At 34.7% G+C, this 12,600-nt stretch overlaps 1 protein-coding gene across 7 annotated transcripts in view; it reads right to left on the bottom strand.

The window, feature by feature from the left end:
• Positions 1–12,600, bottom strand: part of ELP4 (elongator acetyltransferase complex subunit 4) — a 235,706-nt gene that overhangs the window by 189,283 nt on the left and 33,823 nt on the right. For all 7 annotated transcript variants that reach the window (XM_040560488.1, XM_040560485.1, XM_040560487.1 and 4 more), the window contains 2 exons: positions 7,289–7,373; positions 2,795–2,983 (listed from right to left, as the gene is read on the bottom strand). In XM_040560488.1, the coding sequence (XP_040416422.1) occupies positions 2,795–2,983; positions 7,289–7,373 (274 nt within the window). The remainder of the gene's footprint in view (positions 1–2,794; positions 2,984–7,288; positions 7,374–12,600) is intronic.

Below are 12,600 nucleotides of genomic sequence, written 5' to 3'. Positions count from 1 at the left end.
GGGAAAAGTGAACAAACAATAGTAGCATTATTGTATTTTAATACTGTAACAAAGTGAAATATGATTTAAAAAAATGCACTTGTTTAAAAACAGATTAAGGCGGCACCATAAGAAAACATACAAAACAATCAGAATACTGAAAAGATAAATAAGGAGCTTCATCTCATTGTCTTATCATCCATGAACAAAGATATAATTTATGAAATGTAAAGGCAAAATTAAACTTTCCAAAATAAAGAAACAACACAGATTTAATTTGTGGAACTCCCTGTCACAGTACAATGTGACAAGTATTTGGCAAAATATATAAAAGAAACCAATCATAAACTACTTATATATAAAGGTAATTAATATAAAATGTAATTCAGACTACAGATTAACTAGTCTGGGATGGAAAGGCATTGTCCCTGTTGAAAATCTGTGCTACTGATTTTATTAGAGTTTTGAGTTTTATTGAGTTTATGTTGAGTTTTATTTCTTCTTCACCAGAGTAACTAGAACTGGTGGCTGTCATAGACAAGTTATGGCATGAGTTACAACTAAAAATCTATTTTTTTCAAGACAAAGCAGATAAAAATGCAACCATTTTTCTGTATAGGTTATGCAGACATAAAAACTTGACAACAGTTTTGATTTTGAAATCTTATATTTACTTCCACGGAAATTTTTCATGTGAAGATTTTACTTGCAGACCCGCTAATTAATACAGTTGGGAAGCACAAGATAACACAGCAGATACAGAAATAACTGTTCTGGGAATAAATGGGAAATTTACTACATCTTCAGAAAAATACTATGTATTTTCTATGCCTCCAGTGTACCGACTAAGATTCAACAGAGAAAGCATATGCTAGAACTTACTCTGATCAAATTAAATACATATACAGAAATGCACTTGAAAAAAGAAAAAAACAACCCCTCTCTTATTCTCTTGAAAAGAAAAGATATATTCTTTACTTTTTTAATCCAGTAAGAAACCTCAGCAACAGAATGGTGAGTAGCTGGGTTGTGAGAATGTGAGCAGCTGCTGTTATTATAACGAAAGGTCTGTCTACGGCTTGAGCCTGAGAGACCACATGTTCGGCTGTCCTCTCATCTTGCCATCCTCACCAATTAACTATTAACATGGAGGGCTGTACACATGCTCTCAGGGGCTCTTTAACAGGCTTCTTGGAGAGTGGAACAACTACACAGCAGGGCTCTGGGAACTGAGTAATGTGGGGTATAAGGAACCCTCAGCAGCTTTGCTCCTCCTAATGACAGTTTTCTCCATAGTTTAGCGCTTAAAGAAGGATGCATGAAGTATAAAAATTTTTGAAATATATGTAATGCTCTCATTTGTTTAAGGCTGCTAAGCAAAGATTCTGGAAACAATTTTTTTTCCCACCCCCCTTCAAAATATTCTAGCTCTTATTGTAAAGCAATGCTGTTAAAATTCAAAATTAAAATTATTTTTAAATGAGATATAATATTACAAGAACTCCAAATGAATTGATTTATACAGAATCGATAAACATAAAAACAAAACCAACTTCACAGATAAGTCTGCAACAAACAAAAGATTTCATCCTTCAATTTGTATCTTAGAAAAACTTGCTCCACAGACACTTCCGGACTTCTCTTAAATATTTTTTCTATTTTTCAATGACATAACATATCCAAAAGAGTACAATGAAATAGGTTCTGTGTCCCTACTAGACAAGTAATCAACCTTTCTGAAGACATATTGTCATCCAAATATTAAACGTAGCTAAGGAGATGGAGTTTTGCATCGCAAGAGGAATATTAGTACATTTTAAATCCCAACTGCAAAACAAGGAAATCAGGTTTCTCCCCTTATTTTAGGGGCAGTAAGTGCTTCAGGTAGCTAGACAAATAACACTGGCAGGTATTCAAACACCTTTACAAAATGCAATGCATACATGAGAATGATGTACTTACCTAATACAAGAGTTAATCTAATGATGAAAAACTTTCATCCACTATGATAATATTTTGTGTAATGTAAGGTCTTATCCAATACTTTTTTATTATAACCAAATAAATACCTAAAATTATAGGTTTTCTGTTCATTGTGAATAATAATTTTGCTTTTTTAAGTCACATCATCATTTGCAGAAAAAAAGGAGCGTCCACATTTTCCCTGTTGCTAAAAAAGTTTACTTCCAGAAAACAAACTTATATTCTATATGCTCTCAGTAAAGCTTTTGTAAGAAGCTTCTGATTTTGCAGTTGGGAAAATTACTCTGATATCATAACTGATTTGTTCGTGTTCCCAATAGAATACCATATTAGAATTAAGGAACAAACCTGTATCTTTTAATTCCTGGGTTTAAAAACAAGATCACACATAATCACGATGAGCATGACAGATAAAGGCAGTGGACTAAAATGTCTTGTATTGAACTTTGTTCTGAAGGCAGTGGAAAGGTCTGGAGGGATGTTGCCCCCCAAAAAGTAGAAATGACATTACAAGCAGAATTCTCTCTGCTCTTTTACAATTTCTGAAATTCGGACTGTGTTTCAAAGAAAAAAAAAAGACTAAGATCAAAAAGAATAGGAATAACTGTATTTAAGATGGTATTAAGCTTAGGTCTTTGTTGATTCTGCAGCATGACTGTCTCACAAAAGTATAGAAAACTTGCAATGAAGTTATCTTTTAACTTTGCCCCGTGAACAAAAAGAGTTTTCTATATATATTTTTTTAATTGTATTTGTTTTCTTATTATACACTTTAAATTTTTGCTAACTGATGTAGTATCAACGATGACATAAGCAAAGACAGCATTCTTACCTGGATAAGGTGAGAGGGCACTGTGATGATGCAGGCTGACAAAGACTTTCTGAGGAGGCCACGGAGAACATACAGAAATTTGGTCAGACTATGAATATCTTCAGGAGTATCACTACTACAAATGTCGTCACCCCACAACAAGGAACCCAGACTCTGAATTCCTATACGCAAAATATTCTTTTGTTTTTTCTATTGAAAAGAGAAACAAACAAACAAACAAACAGACTTGTTATTTTTTAAACATTGAGGAAAGTGTCACATACTATGTAATTTTTTAAAAAATACAACAATTTATAGAATTAATAGTCATAATAATTAAATAGTACAAGTAACCATAGCTTAATCTCAGGGAGTCTTGGTAAAAATTACAATTGGAATGGCTTTTTTTTTTTTCCCCTCTCTTCCTTAATGGTTAACACACCACGTTAGATAAGCAAATACAAGTGTAAGAAAACAGGATGGACATATGCAAAACCATTAACATACATTTTCTATAACTAACCAGCTAGATGGAAGTATATTCTATCAGAAAATCCAAGAATATTACGATTTTTCATGTCATTTCTCTCCTCCATCACTGCCTTAAAAACATAGCAATCTTTTCTCCCATCTCCATTAAGCTGGGCTGCTGGAAGGGCCTGAGAATAATCATACACAACTTTTCCCTTGATTTTCAACCTTCTACTGCACACTTCTGCTGTAGTTAGCTACTAGGTACTAGAATTTAAGCTGTTTTGACATCTAAAATCCTAAATGGTCTTATGTTACCTACCTAAGGACCGTTTGCTACACTGCATTACATTGTCAGTACAGCAGCCAACAGAGTGATGGTTAAGATACAGCCCCATTTGTGAAGGGGCACATTATGAAGTCAGAGTTGTAATTTGTTTATGCAAACTAAATCATTTCTTAAGATGACAAATCTCTTTTCTGTTTATTTGATGTGACCTTTCCTGGTGATCTTTGAGAAAGATTATAGGTTTTTTTTTTAAACGTATAAATACTAGTTTACATAAATAAAATCTTACAGTTATTTTTCATTACAATGATGTTCCTTGACAAACTGTAGTTATTCATCTCCCCCATCCTGAATTGCAGCTGGAATGACCAGTGACTATAAAGCACAAAACATTGCACAGCTGTTCTAGAAATCCAAAGGTTTTGGCAAGAGAAGAGGCTACTCTTAGAAATGCTTCCTTGTCCATATTGGGTAGACAGAGCCTCAGTTGTGAAACTCAGTTAGTACCACATGGCTCTCCATTTATCCAACTCTCACGGCTCACACAGCGAGCTGATCTGCCAATTCTCTTACACTCTTTGTGAAAGAGATACATGTTTTAGCTCTGGTGCATTCTCTAGTCTCAGGCTTTGCAGACTTTTAGGCTTCAGTTATGCAAAGTTAACTTTTTACGCTATCATACAAACATTGGGACAATAGTACAGTATAATAGGATAACATTATTAAAATACACTAGTAGATTTTGTATACCTATATTAATTTGGATTTATAAAAAAAACTTCACCTTTTTCACGTTGTTTTTGTAATGATGACTGGTTTGGCAGCAAGGATTATGATTATGAAGAATTTAAAGAAGCTACCTTAAACAAACAAAATCCAACCTCCTCACCCAACTTTCTTACTTGGAAAATCACCCAATTCGAGCTCCAAAGTATACCAAAGAAATGTTAAGGAAAAAAAGTTGCCTATGAAAGTTCTGCTGTCACACATGAAAAACCGAAATAATTCTGAAACAAACAAGCTATTTTGTATGATGTAAAACCATGTTCAACTTATAAAGGATTCATATTTACTGACCAGCAGCAAAAAAAAAAAATAAAATGGAGGATATTTTAAAAAAATATAAAGCCAATGCTCATATTTCTAGTCCTACTACTAACTAATTGTACCAGATCCCAGAAATGCTTGACCGTTTTATCAGAGGTCTACTAAACCTCTAATGGTAGCTTTCACTAATTTCCTTAATTGTGTTGAACCTGTCAGCTTGGTTGCGTCACATTCTACTCACTGTTCTCCAGATCCCTCTTCAAATACAGGTAGTAGAAACTACCTGTATTAGTAGTAGAGGAGCCAATAAAAAGGAGTGGTAACTCCAAATACCACTGTATTGATGTGAAATTAGCCAAAAATATCTGAAGTTTTACTAATCAGGTTAAACTTTTCCTTTGAACCCAGATCCAGAAAGCAACACAATTCTAGGTCTCCAGGTGCCAAAAATTTTGGTAAGTTTATGCTTCACAGTATGAAAAATGCAGCATTAGAGGTATCCTCTTCTGTCACTCACATGCTGTGATTAATATATCTACTTAAAGTCAGTAGTAAATCTCTTTTAGCGCCTTCCTAATACATTCTGGCCCTTGTAGTTTTCTCCAAACCTCATGAAAGCCATTGCCAATAGGACCTATCCAAAAGGAAGAGGATTATTTTGGGTAGAACAACATACATACACAAACTTCTCAGAAGCTTGCGTTTTTATTAAATATAGGAAAGGAAACAGCTCCTGAAGTGTACAGGATGGTTTTTACTCTACTATCCTAATATTTGGCTACTTAAAAGTACTTCTTGAGACTCAGTTAATAGAAGGGGAGATGTAGTAAGAGAGGTGAATTTCCCGTAGATTTGGAAGGTAAGAAGTTCCATGGCATGTTCTGGACCATAACTACATTCAACTCTGGACATACTTTAAGAGGTGTGTATTATATACTACTTCTAAATGCAAAAAATTGAGTATGTAAAGAAATGTTTTCTGATTCCAGAAAAGGAGGAATTAAAACAAAGTAACAGGTATCACATGATCGTACGCATTATCTTCCTTGACACAGAAACAACTACGCAAGTGCTGATGACTGTCTATGGGGGTAAACTGGTTTGAGAAAGGATTCTTTTTCATACTTTTAAAGCTTCACCTCAGAAACTTATATACTTCATTGGTGAAGATATATTTTTAAATTTATCCGATTTAAAGGTCTGGTTTTGCTTTATTGACTCTAATCAGATGTTTTGAAACAAAGAACAAGTAGTAAAGAAAATCACTATCCACAATATCTAATATTTTCTTGTCTGCAGAAAGAAAATCCCAAAATATTGGCTCTCACCTATCTTTATTTTGTTTAAAACATACAAAAAAAATCAGGAATGTACAAAGATGCTGTTTTCCCATTAGACCTGACTTGTAAGAAAAATAAGAAACACCAGTCTGATCTCTTCAGGAGGAGGTGATTTGGTGGCTGAAGGCTCCCAGGGTATTTGTTTGACTCGGTGCTGCTTTTTGCAGCATGCAAGCTCTCCGGCTTGCAGAGGACCTGTCACCATGCAGGAGGAGCAGCTCTGCGCAGGGTACGGCGGGAAGCACGGGGACATGCCTGTTGCCATGGCTACTGCAGCAAGTGGGGAGAGGTGCCTGTCAGGGACCAATTTACTGCTCCAGACTGGCACTGTCACCAAAGGGAAGGCAAGCTCGCCCATAAATCTCAGCAGAGACTACAAACTGAGCACAAATAATCCAAAGAATCTAATTTTAAACACTAGTATTCTAGGCAGGTCATGTTTCTAAAATACACTGTTATGATGGATATATACATACAGGAATGCATCCACTCATATATTACCTTCCCCACAGAAACCATTTTTCAGATATTCAACTAGGAACAGCACACAGTCTTGTATTATATTCTTTGACATTCTCCAGCATCTATACTAATTACCTTGTACTCTAGTAACATTTCTGCTGCACAACAATGATTACCTATCAATGAAGCATCAATACGTATCATTTATTATTTTATTTACATCAACTTCAAGGGAGTCACATATTTTTCAACATGACAAAGAATAATAGATAAGGCATTGCTCAAACTGGAAAAGGCTTTTATCCTATCTTATTACACTTGGAATATTTTTGCTTACCCACAGTAAGATTTATGGCAAGTAAAACAATCTTTACAAGGCCAGTAAGCTTTTTGGATAGGTAAGTTTTTGATAGTAAGTAGCACTCTCATGTCTTTACCTGTATTTCAATACTCACTACATAAAGATGCACACCATTTAATTCATTATAAAATTCACTCCAGTTACCACAACACTGCAAGAATCTGAAAGGTTGAATGTTCAGTCTCAAGAGTCTCGAGCACATTATTGCTAATTCAATGATTTGAAAAAAATGTGTAGGTGAAAAATATTTAACTTAATTTCATTATATTTGGCAATCCATTTATTAGCTAACTGCACAGAGTAGGCGTTTCACTAATGTTGGCTTACGGTTCTTTTTCAAATGCTCTGCATATCTGTTCAAAAATAGTAAAAACTCCAAATGCACATTAAAATATGAACCACACACTATTTAGCTTTCTTGTTTACTTTAGCAATTTTTAGAAACAGCTTGACCCTTGTTAATTTTTAAAGACATTCTCACGCCATCCTCGAAAACTCAGAAAACCTTAGTTACAGGAAGACAAGAGTAGGAAGGCGTTCAGTACCTGGGGATGAGAGCCATCAAATCCTTCCTGGTAAATGACCCTTTGAATGGAGTGAAGCAGACTTGCATAGCCACAGTTCATATTACTGTTGGTAAGAAGAAGTAGTTTAATAACACATTTTAATACTCACTAAAAGCTGTATTAAATATAAACAGATGCAGCTTGCATTCTGGAAGTGTCATATAGAAAAAAGTGTCATAGAAGGGAAAAAAAAACAATCCTTTTTGAATAAAGTAGCCATTAAAAGCAATTGTGATTGGTTCATGTTAACCAGTTCAGCATCCAGACATCTTGTGAAAAGTAGGAGTCTTAAGAGATTAAGATAACTTAATTATGTTTAATGATTTCATGTAGCAACTTAAAGTTGAAATCATTATAGCACAGAGTTAATCTTCTATAACAGACAAATAGCTACCTAATTGCTACTCTGAGTACACCTACTCAGTGCCCTGGTAAACAGGGTTGACTTTCTATTACTTAAAGCTTTCATACATACAACTATTAAACAATCAAAACCAACAAAAAAATGAGAGAGACAATATTTCCACTTAGTTTAGAAAGTTCATTTATCATTATTTGTTTTACTTTTTTTTTTTTATTAATTTTTCTAATGCCACAACAGAGCATAAAATACATTCTATTATATTACCATTTTGTATCCATCACCATGGGTGTTAGCACTGCTTTATTTGCAAGGCAGCAGAATTGTGAGGTATAACTTATGTTTGTGCGTTATTTGGAAAACACCTGATAATATTAAAAGGAAAAAAAAAAGCAAACTGCTGCCTACAAAAGGATTTAGGCATTTAAAACCAAATGAAAGTTCAGCAAACACTCTCCTCAACGTCTTAGAACTTCCTGCACTTCCAATGTACTTTTTCTCATACCCATCCTAGCCATACTCTCCAGTGCACAGGCTAATATACACAAAGGACAGAAAGTCTTAATCTTTACTTTAAAAAAAATCAAGCCAGCTGTTCACTTTCATATATACATACTAGGTCTTCCATCCCATACAGCATACTGGCTTTTGTGTCTGGACTTGAGGTAGGCTCCTCACTAAAGTTGAGAGTTTAAGCCCTTCTACCTTTTCTAGTTTCAGCACTTCCTTACAGTCTCACTAATTACCATCAAGAGTTGTGGATTCAGGTCTTGTGTATTTCTTGGAAAATACAACGGGTTATTTTGAAAATTTTGCATCAAAATATTCTTACTTTCAGCAATCATTTCATATGCTTGGTCTGGTAACATTAATGAAACTATTCCCATTACTTTTTTTTATTTGTTTTCAGCTGTAGTATCCTAATATTTTAATACTATCTATGGAATTCACAGTACATTGATTACTTTCCTATCACTTAGCTACAAAAGGAATATATGTCAAATTTTGTCTTAAAGGTGTCAGTTTACAAAGTATGTGGCCAGGAAAAGGTCTTTAGCCTCCCCACTAGCCAAAATGTCTTCTCTCTCCACGTCTTCACATAACCACAATACACATAATCTCTGTTACATAGTGCTGTAATTTCTTCCCAGTTTCGCCAGAGCTGGAGAGAATCTGCAGCACTTCAGAATAACCAGAAGCATTCCTGTATCCTTTTGGATATTCCTTTATCCTTTTTGAAAAGACAGAAACTACTGCTCACCAACAGTAGGAAGGAGTTTGCAACTATCTTGTAGCCACAGCCAGGAACACAGCACATCTAATAAAAAAAGACGACAGTGCTCCTCTTCATGGCCGTGGTCATGAAGCAGTATTTTCAAATTTGTATATTCATATAAAGAATTATTTCAGTAATTCAGAGTGTAACTAGTAAGGAACACACTGTCTGTTTTCAAGAAGGCATCAATTTATATTGCTGTGGATAGTATTACCACACTTACCATACTATCTATAGGATAAACCAGAAAATATTCTGCAGTCACAATACTTGCCAATTCCTGGTTTGCTACCAAATTGCTTATAAAAATAGATTGAAGAACGAAATATTTAAAACATTAGCAGAATTAGAGAGTCCTAGTATTAAAACAAACAAGCAAACAAAAAAGCCCACAAAGAAATAAAAAAGATCTTTGATTTATCTATCAGGAGAAGATTTGCAGCAAAGAAAGATTTAGAGAAAATAACGTAATGCCTATAGGTTTATTTAGAATGCAAACATAGTGGCTCTTCTTCTTCTGGCTAAAATATTAATGGTTTCCTTGAATTTGAACTATGCTATGTAAATAAGGACATGAAAAATATTGCGGAAACACTATTTATAAAAACAAGTTGCATTATCCTTCTGGCAATGTTTGCCATAATACATAAGGAAGGAAACAAGGTATTTTTGATTCTGTAATTTCTAGTCTTTTTTGGCTTTGTTACTAAACACCATTTAATTCTGATAATGAGTTTAAACAATTTCTTCTTTACTCTTTTTTTTTTTTTTGTTTAGCAATTTAGTAATGGATAAAGCAGGAGCTGGCAAGAAGGTATCCTGGTTACAACTGAGCCTCTGACTTCTCTGTTGACAGTTTCTAAGCATTTAACAAAGGTTAGGTTATCAAGGGTATGACAAATAGCCTTATTATGTATATGGAGACTCCATTAGGCAAGACAGTTAAACCTGTTTTATCTAAATTTATCTGTAAATCTAGACTCTAGATAAATTTATTATTTTTTCAAAAGCACATACATTCTAAAGGTAAAACTTAAGAGTAACATTGAAAAACTACAGCTTAATTATTTTAGTTCCCTTGATTATCAAACTTTATTTTTTGGTGATTACAACTTAACAAGGATAGAAGTAGAGGGGTAGAAAGTAAGCCTCCTTTGTGATGCACAGACTTATCAGAGAGGGTATTTCCACCTTCCTGTTAAGTACCAGCTTTAACAGTGCAATGAAAAGGACACCTGAATAGCCTAGCAACAACTGGAAAACAGCTGCTGTCACAGCTGCACAGCCCAGTTAAGCTGGTCCCACCATTAGGGCCAGCATGTAACTGCCCTTCCCTAATATAAAAATTATGGAGCTAAGAAAGGGTGATGCCTTCTTCTGGCGTCAAACACCCAGTCTCATTTACTGCTTCCTTTATAAAAGACTTCTCAGTCTGGTTTCAATCAATGTTTAGCACAGGGCAATAAGAAAGTAAGAAAAAAAATGCCCCAAACTTTAAGGCAAACAAGTGATGTATAAAACCTCCAAAACTCACCTTCTTTAATTGTAGAGTAAAAGGACATTCAGAAAGTTCTGCCTAACCAATCAGTCAAACAATCTCTGTTCTTTGCAAGTCCATAATGAAACTGAATTCTTGCGTGGATAGAAAGATAGGGACATAAGTATAGATGAATGATTTCTAAAAAGGACCAAGAGTTTTGGTCCAAAGAAAGCCTCTACATCTCTGACCTTGGAAGGCGAGCACTGTAATTATCATGCAACAGACAGTAGCTCCAATTACACAGAGAGCACTCGCTCATTAACAGTCTAAATAGTTTTCTTAATGTGATGCTAGAGAACTAGCAGCACCGAGATGATTTGGTCCTTTTTACAAATACATGGCTCTTATTCCACAAAACATTATTATGAAGGATTACTATGAAGAACCTTGTTTCAGCACTGTTTTTCAAAGCATAGTAAAACATATGTCCATTATAATCCCTATTCCTGTCAGGAGAGTATAAGGAAACTGGGGTACAACACTTCCAGTATGTTCTGCTTTAACTGTGTAATCTGTTCTTTGTCATCACATCCCTGAGCAGTGAAAGGAAAGGAGAGCGAAAGGATTGTTCTTCTTGTTCCTCACCCCTTCCAAAAGGAAAGAAGGATGGAGGGAAAGGGCTTTTCCAAATTTCAAGAAGGAAAAATGAAACCTAAGGCCTCCAAAGCTAGTCACACTGTAATTGAAAAATATAGGAAAAAGAAGGGATGGACAAGGTGAATTCTTGGTGCATCTAACAAGTCGTAGGTTAAGTATAGTCTTCAAGGAGCATTAACTACAGATAAAGGTAGCAGGTCTCTATGAGAAAGAAATAAAAAGACAACACTTATGAAAAGCCTCACCCACATCAGTACTGATGATAATTTTATCAAAAAAAAAAAAAAAAGCACAATAAAAATACACTGAACTTCTAAAACTTTCTTTATAGTTACCAGCTGGGCCACTGCAGAACAGTGCTTATGACCTCAGTGCAGAATGTGTATGTTTGGTACACTTTGGTACACTTTCTACGATGACTACGTAATTTAAGGTGCTTCTGCAACAGCTGTAGTTACAGGACTATAACAATTTACTTCGGCCTGAAATTAAATCATGTTGTGCTCTGCTACATCACAAATATTTAGAATGGATCATGTTAGTTAAAATAACGAGGAAGCATTTTGATGAGAGGGAAATTTATTTTCTTTTTTTTTCTTAATTGCTAATTATCCTTTTTTTTTTTCTTCGATTTCTGTTACCATATAAAGGTGCCATCTACCAACAACACCATCTACTTATGGAAAATTATATACCAGTTCAAAGTACCAGTTTCCACTTCCTCCTTTAACTTCCCCTAACTCTGTATTAGTTTCAAAAGCAATATATTCTCAGATTTTAAAAAAACAAAACAAACAAACAAAAAAACAGCACTGAGAAGATAAGACCATAGCCAGAGAACCTCACGTATAAGAAACTGCTCCCTATGAGTGCAGACATGCTGACTAGCCAGATCCACGTTCCCAGTTCATTGTAACACAAGTAAAAGAGGTTAAATCAAGCTCTCAGAGGGATGGACCTTCAGGCAATCAAAGATTAGGTCTAACATAAATTGCTGGCTTCTATTAGAAGGGTTAACTATAGTATTTAAACCCTTCTTTTAAATCATCGTCTGGTTAATCAAGAGAACAGAATTTTTTTTAATACCGTTCTGTGATATACTGAACCTAGACTTAGAAGCCTGAAGCATTGCATATATTTTCCAAACAGTAATGCCAACAAAATATTATCCTCTGCCACCCACTTTTATAAACTTTCTTCAATGAAATGATCCTGACAGGATTGAGAGCTTGTTTTCACTCCTTGCAAAAAGAATGCTTTCTTCTGAATTTCACCACAATATTTGTAAAAAATACAATACAACCCAGTTGGGTTTCTGTAAAAGCACAAATGTTTTGAAAGCAGTGAAATAATTGGTAACATTCATACTTAGTTTTGGATTTAATACACTATGACTAATGTGTATTAAAGAATCACAGAAGATATGGATGAAGGGGACCTCAAGAGGTCAGGTAGTCTATCTTCTTGCCCCACGGCACAATGAACTATGTCTAAACTATCTCTGACAGATATTTACC

The sequence above is a fragment of the Cygnus olor genome, chromosome 5 (assembly GCF_009769625.2).
Source record: "Cygnus olor isolate bCygOlo1 chromosome 5, bCygOlo1.pri.v2, whole genome shotgun sequence".
In the NCBI taxonomy this organism is placed as follows: Eukaryota; Metazoa; Chordata; class Aves; order Anseriformes; family Anatidae; genus Cygnus; species Cygnus olor.
Note: the sequence above shows the minus strand (reverse complement) of the source record. Positions and strands in the feature narration are given on the sequence as shown.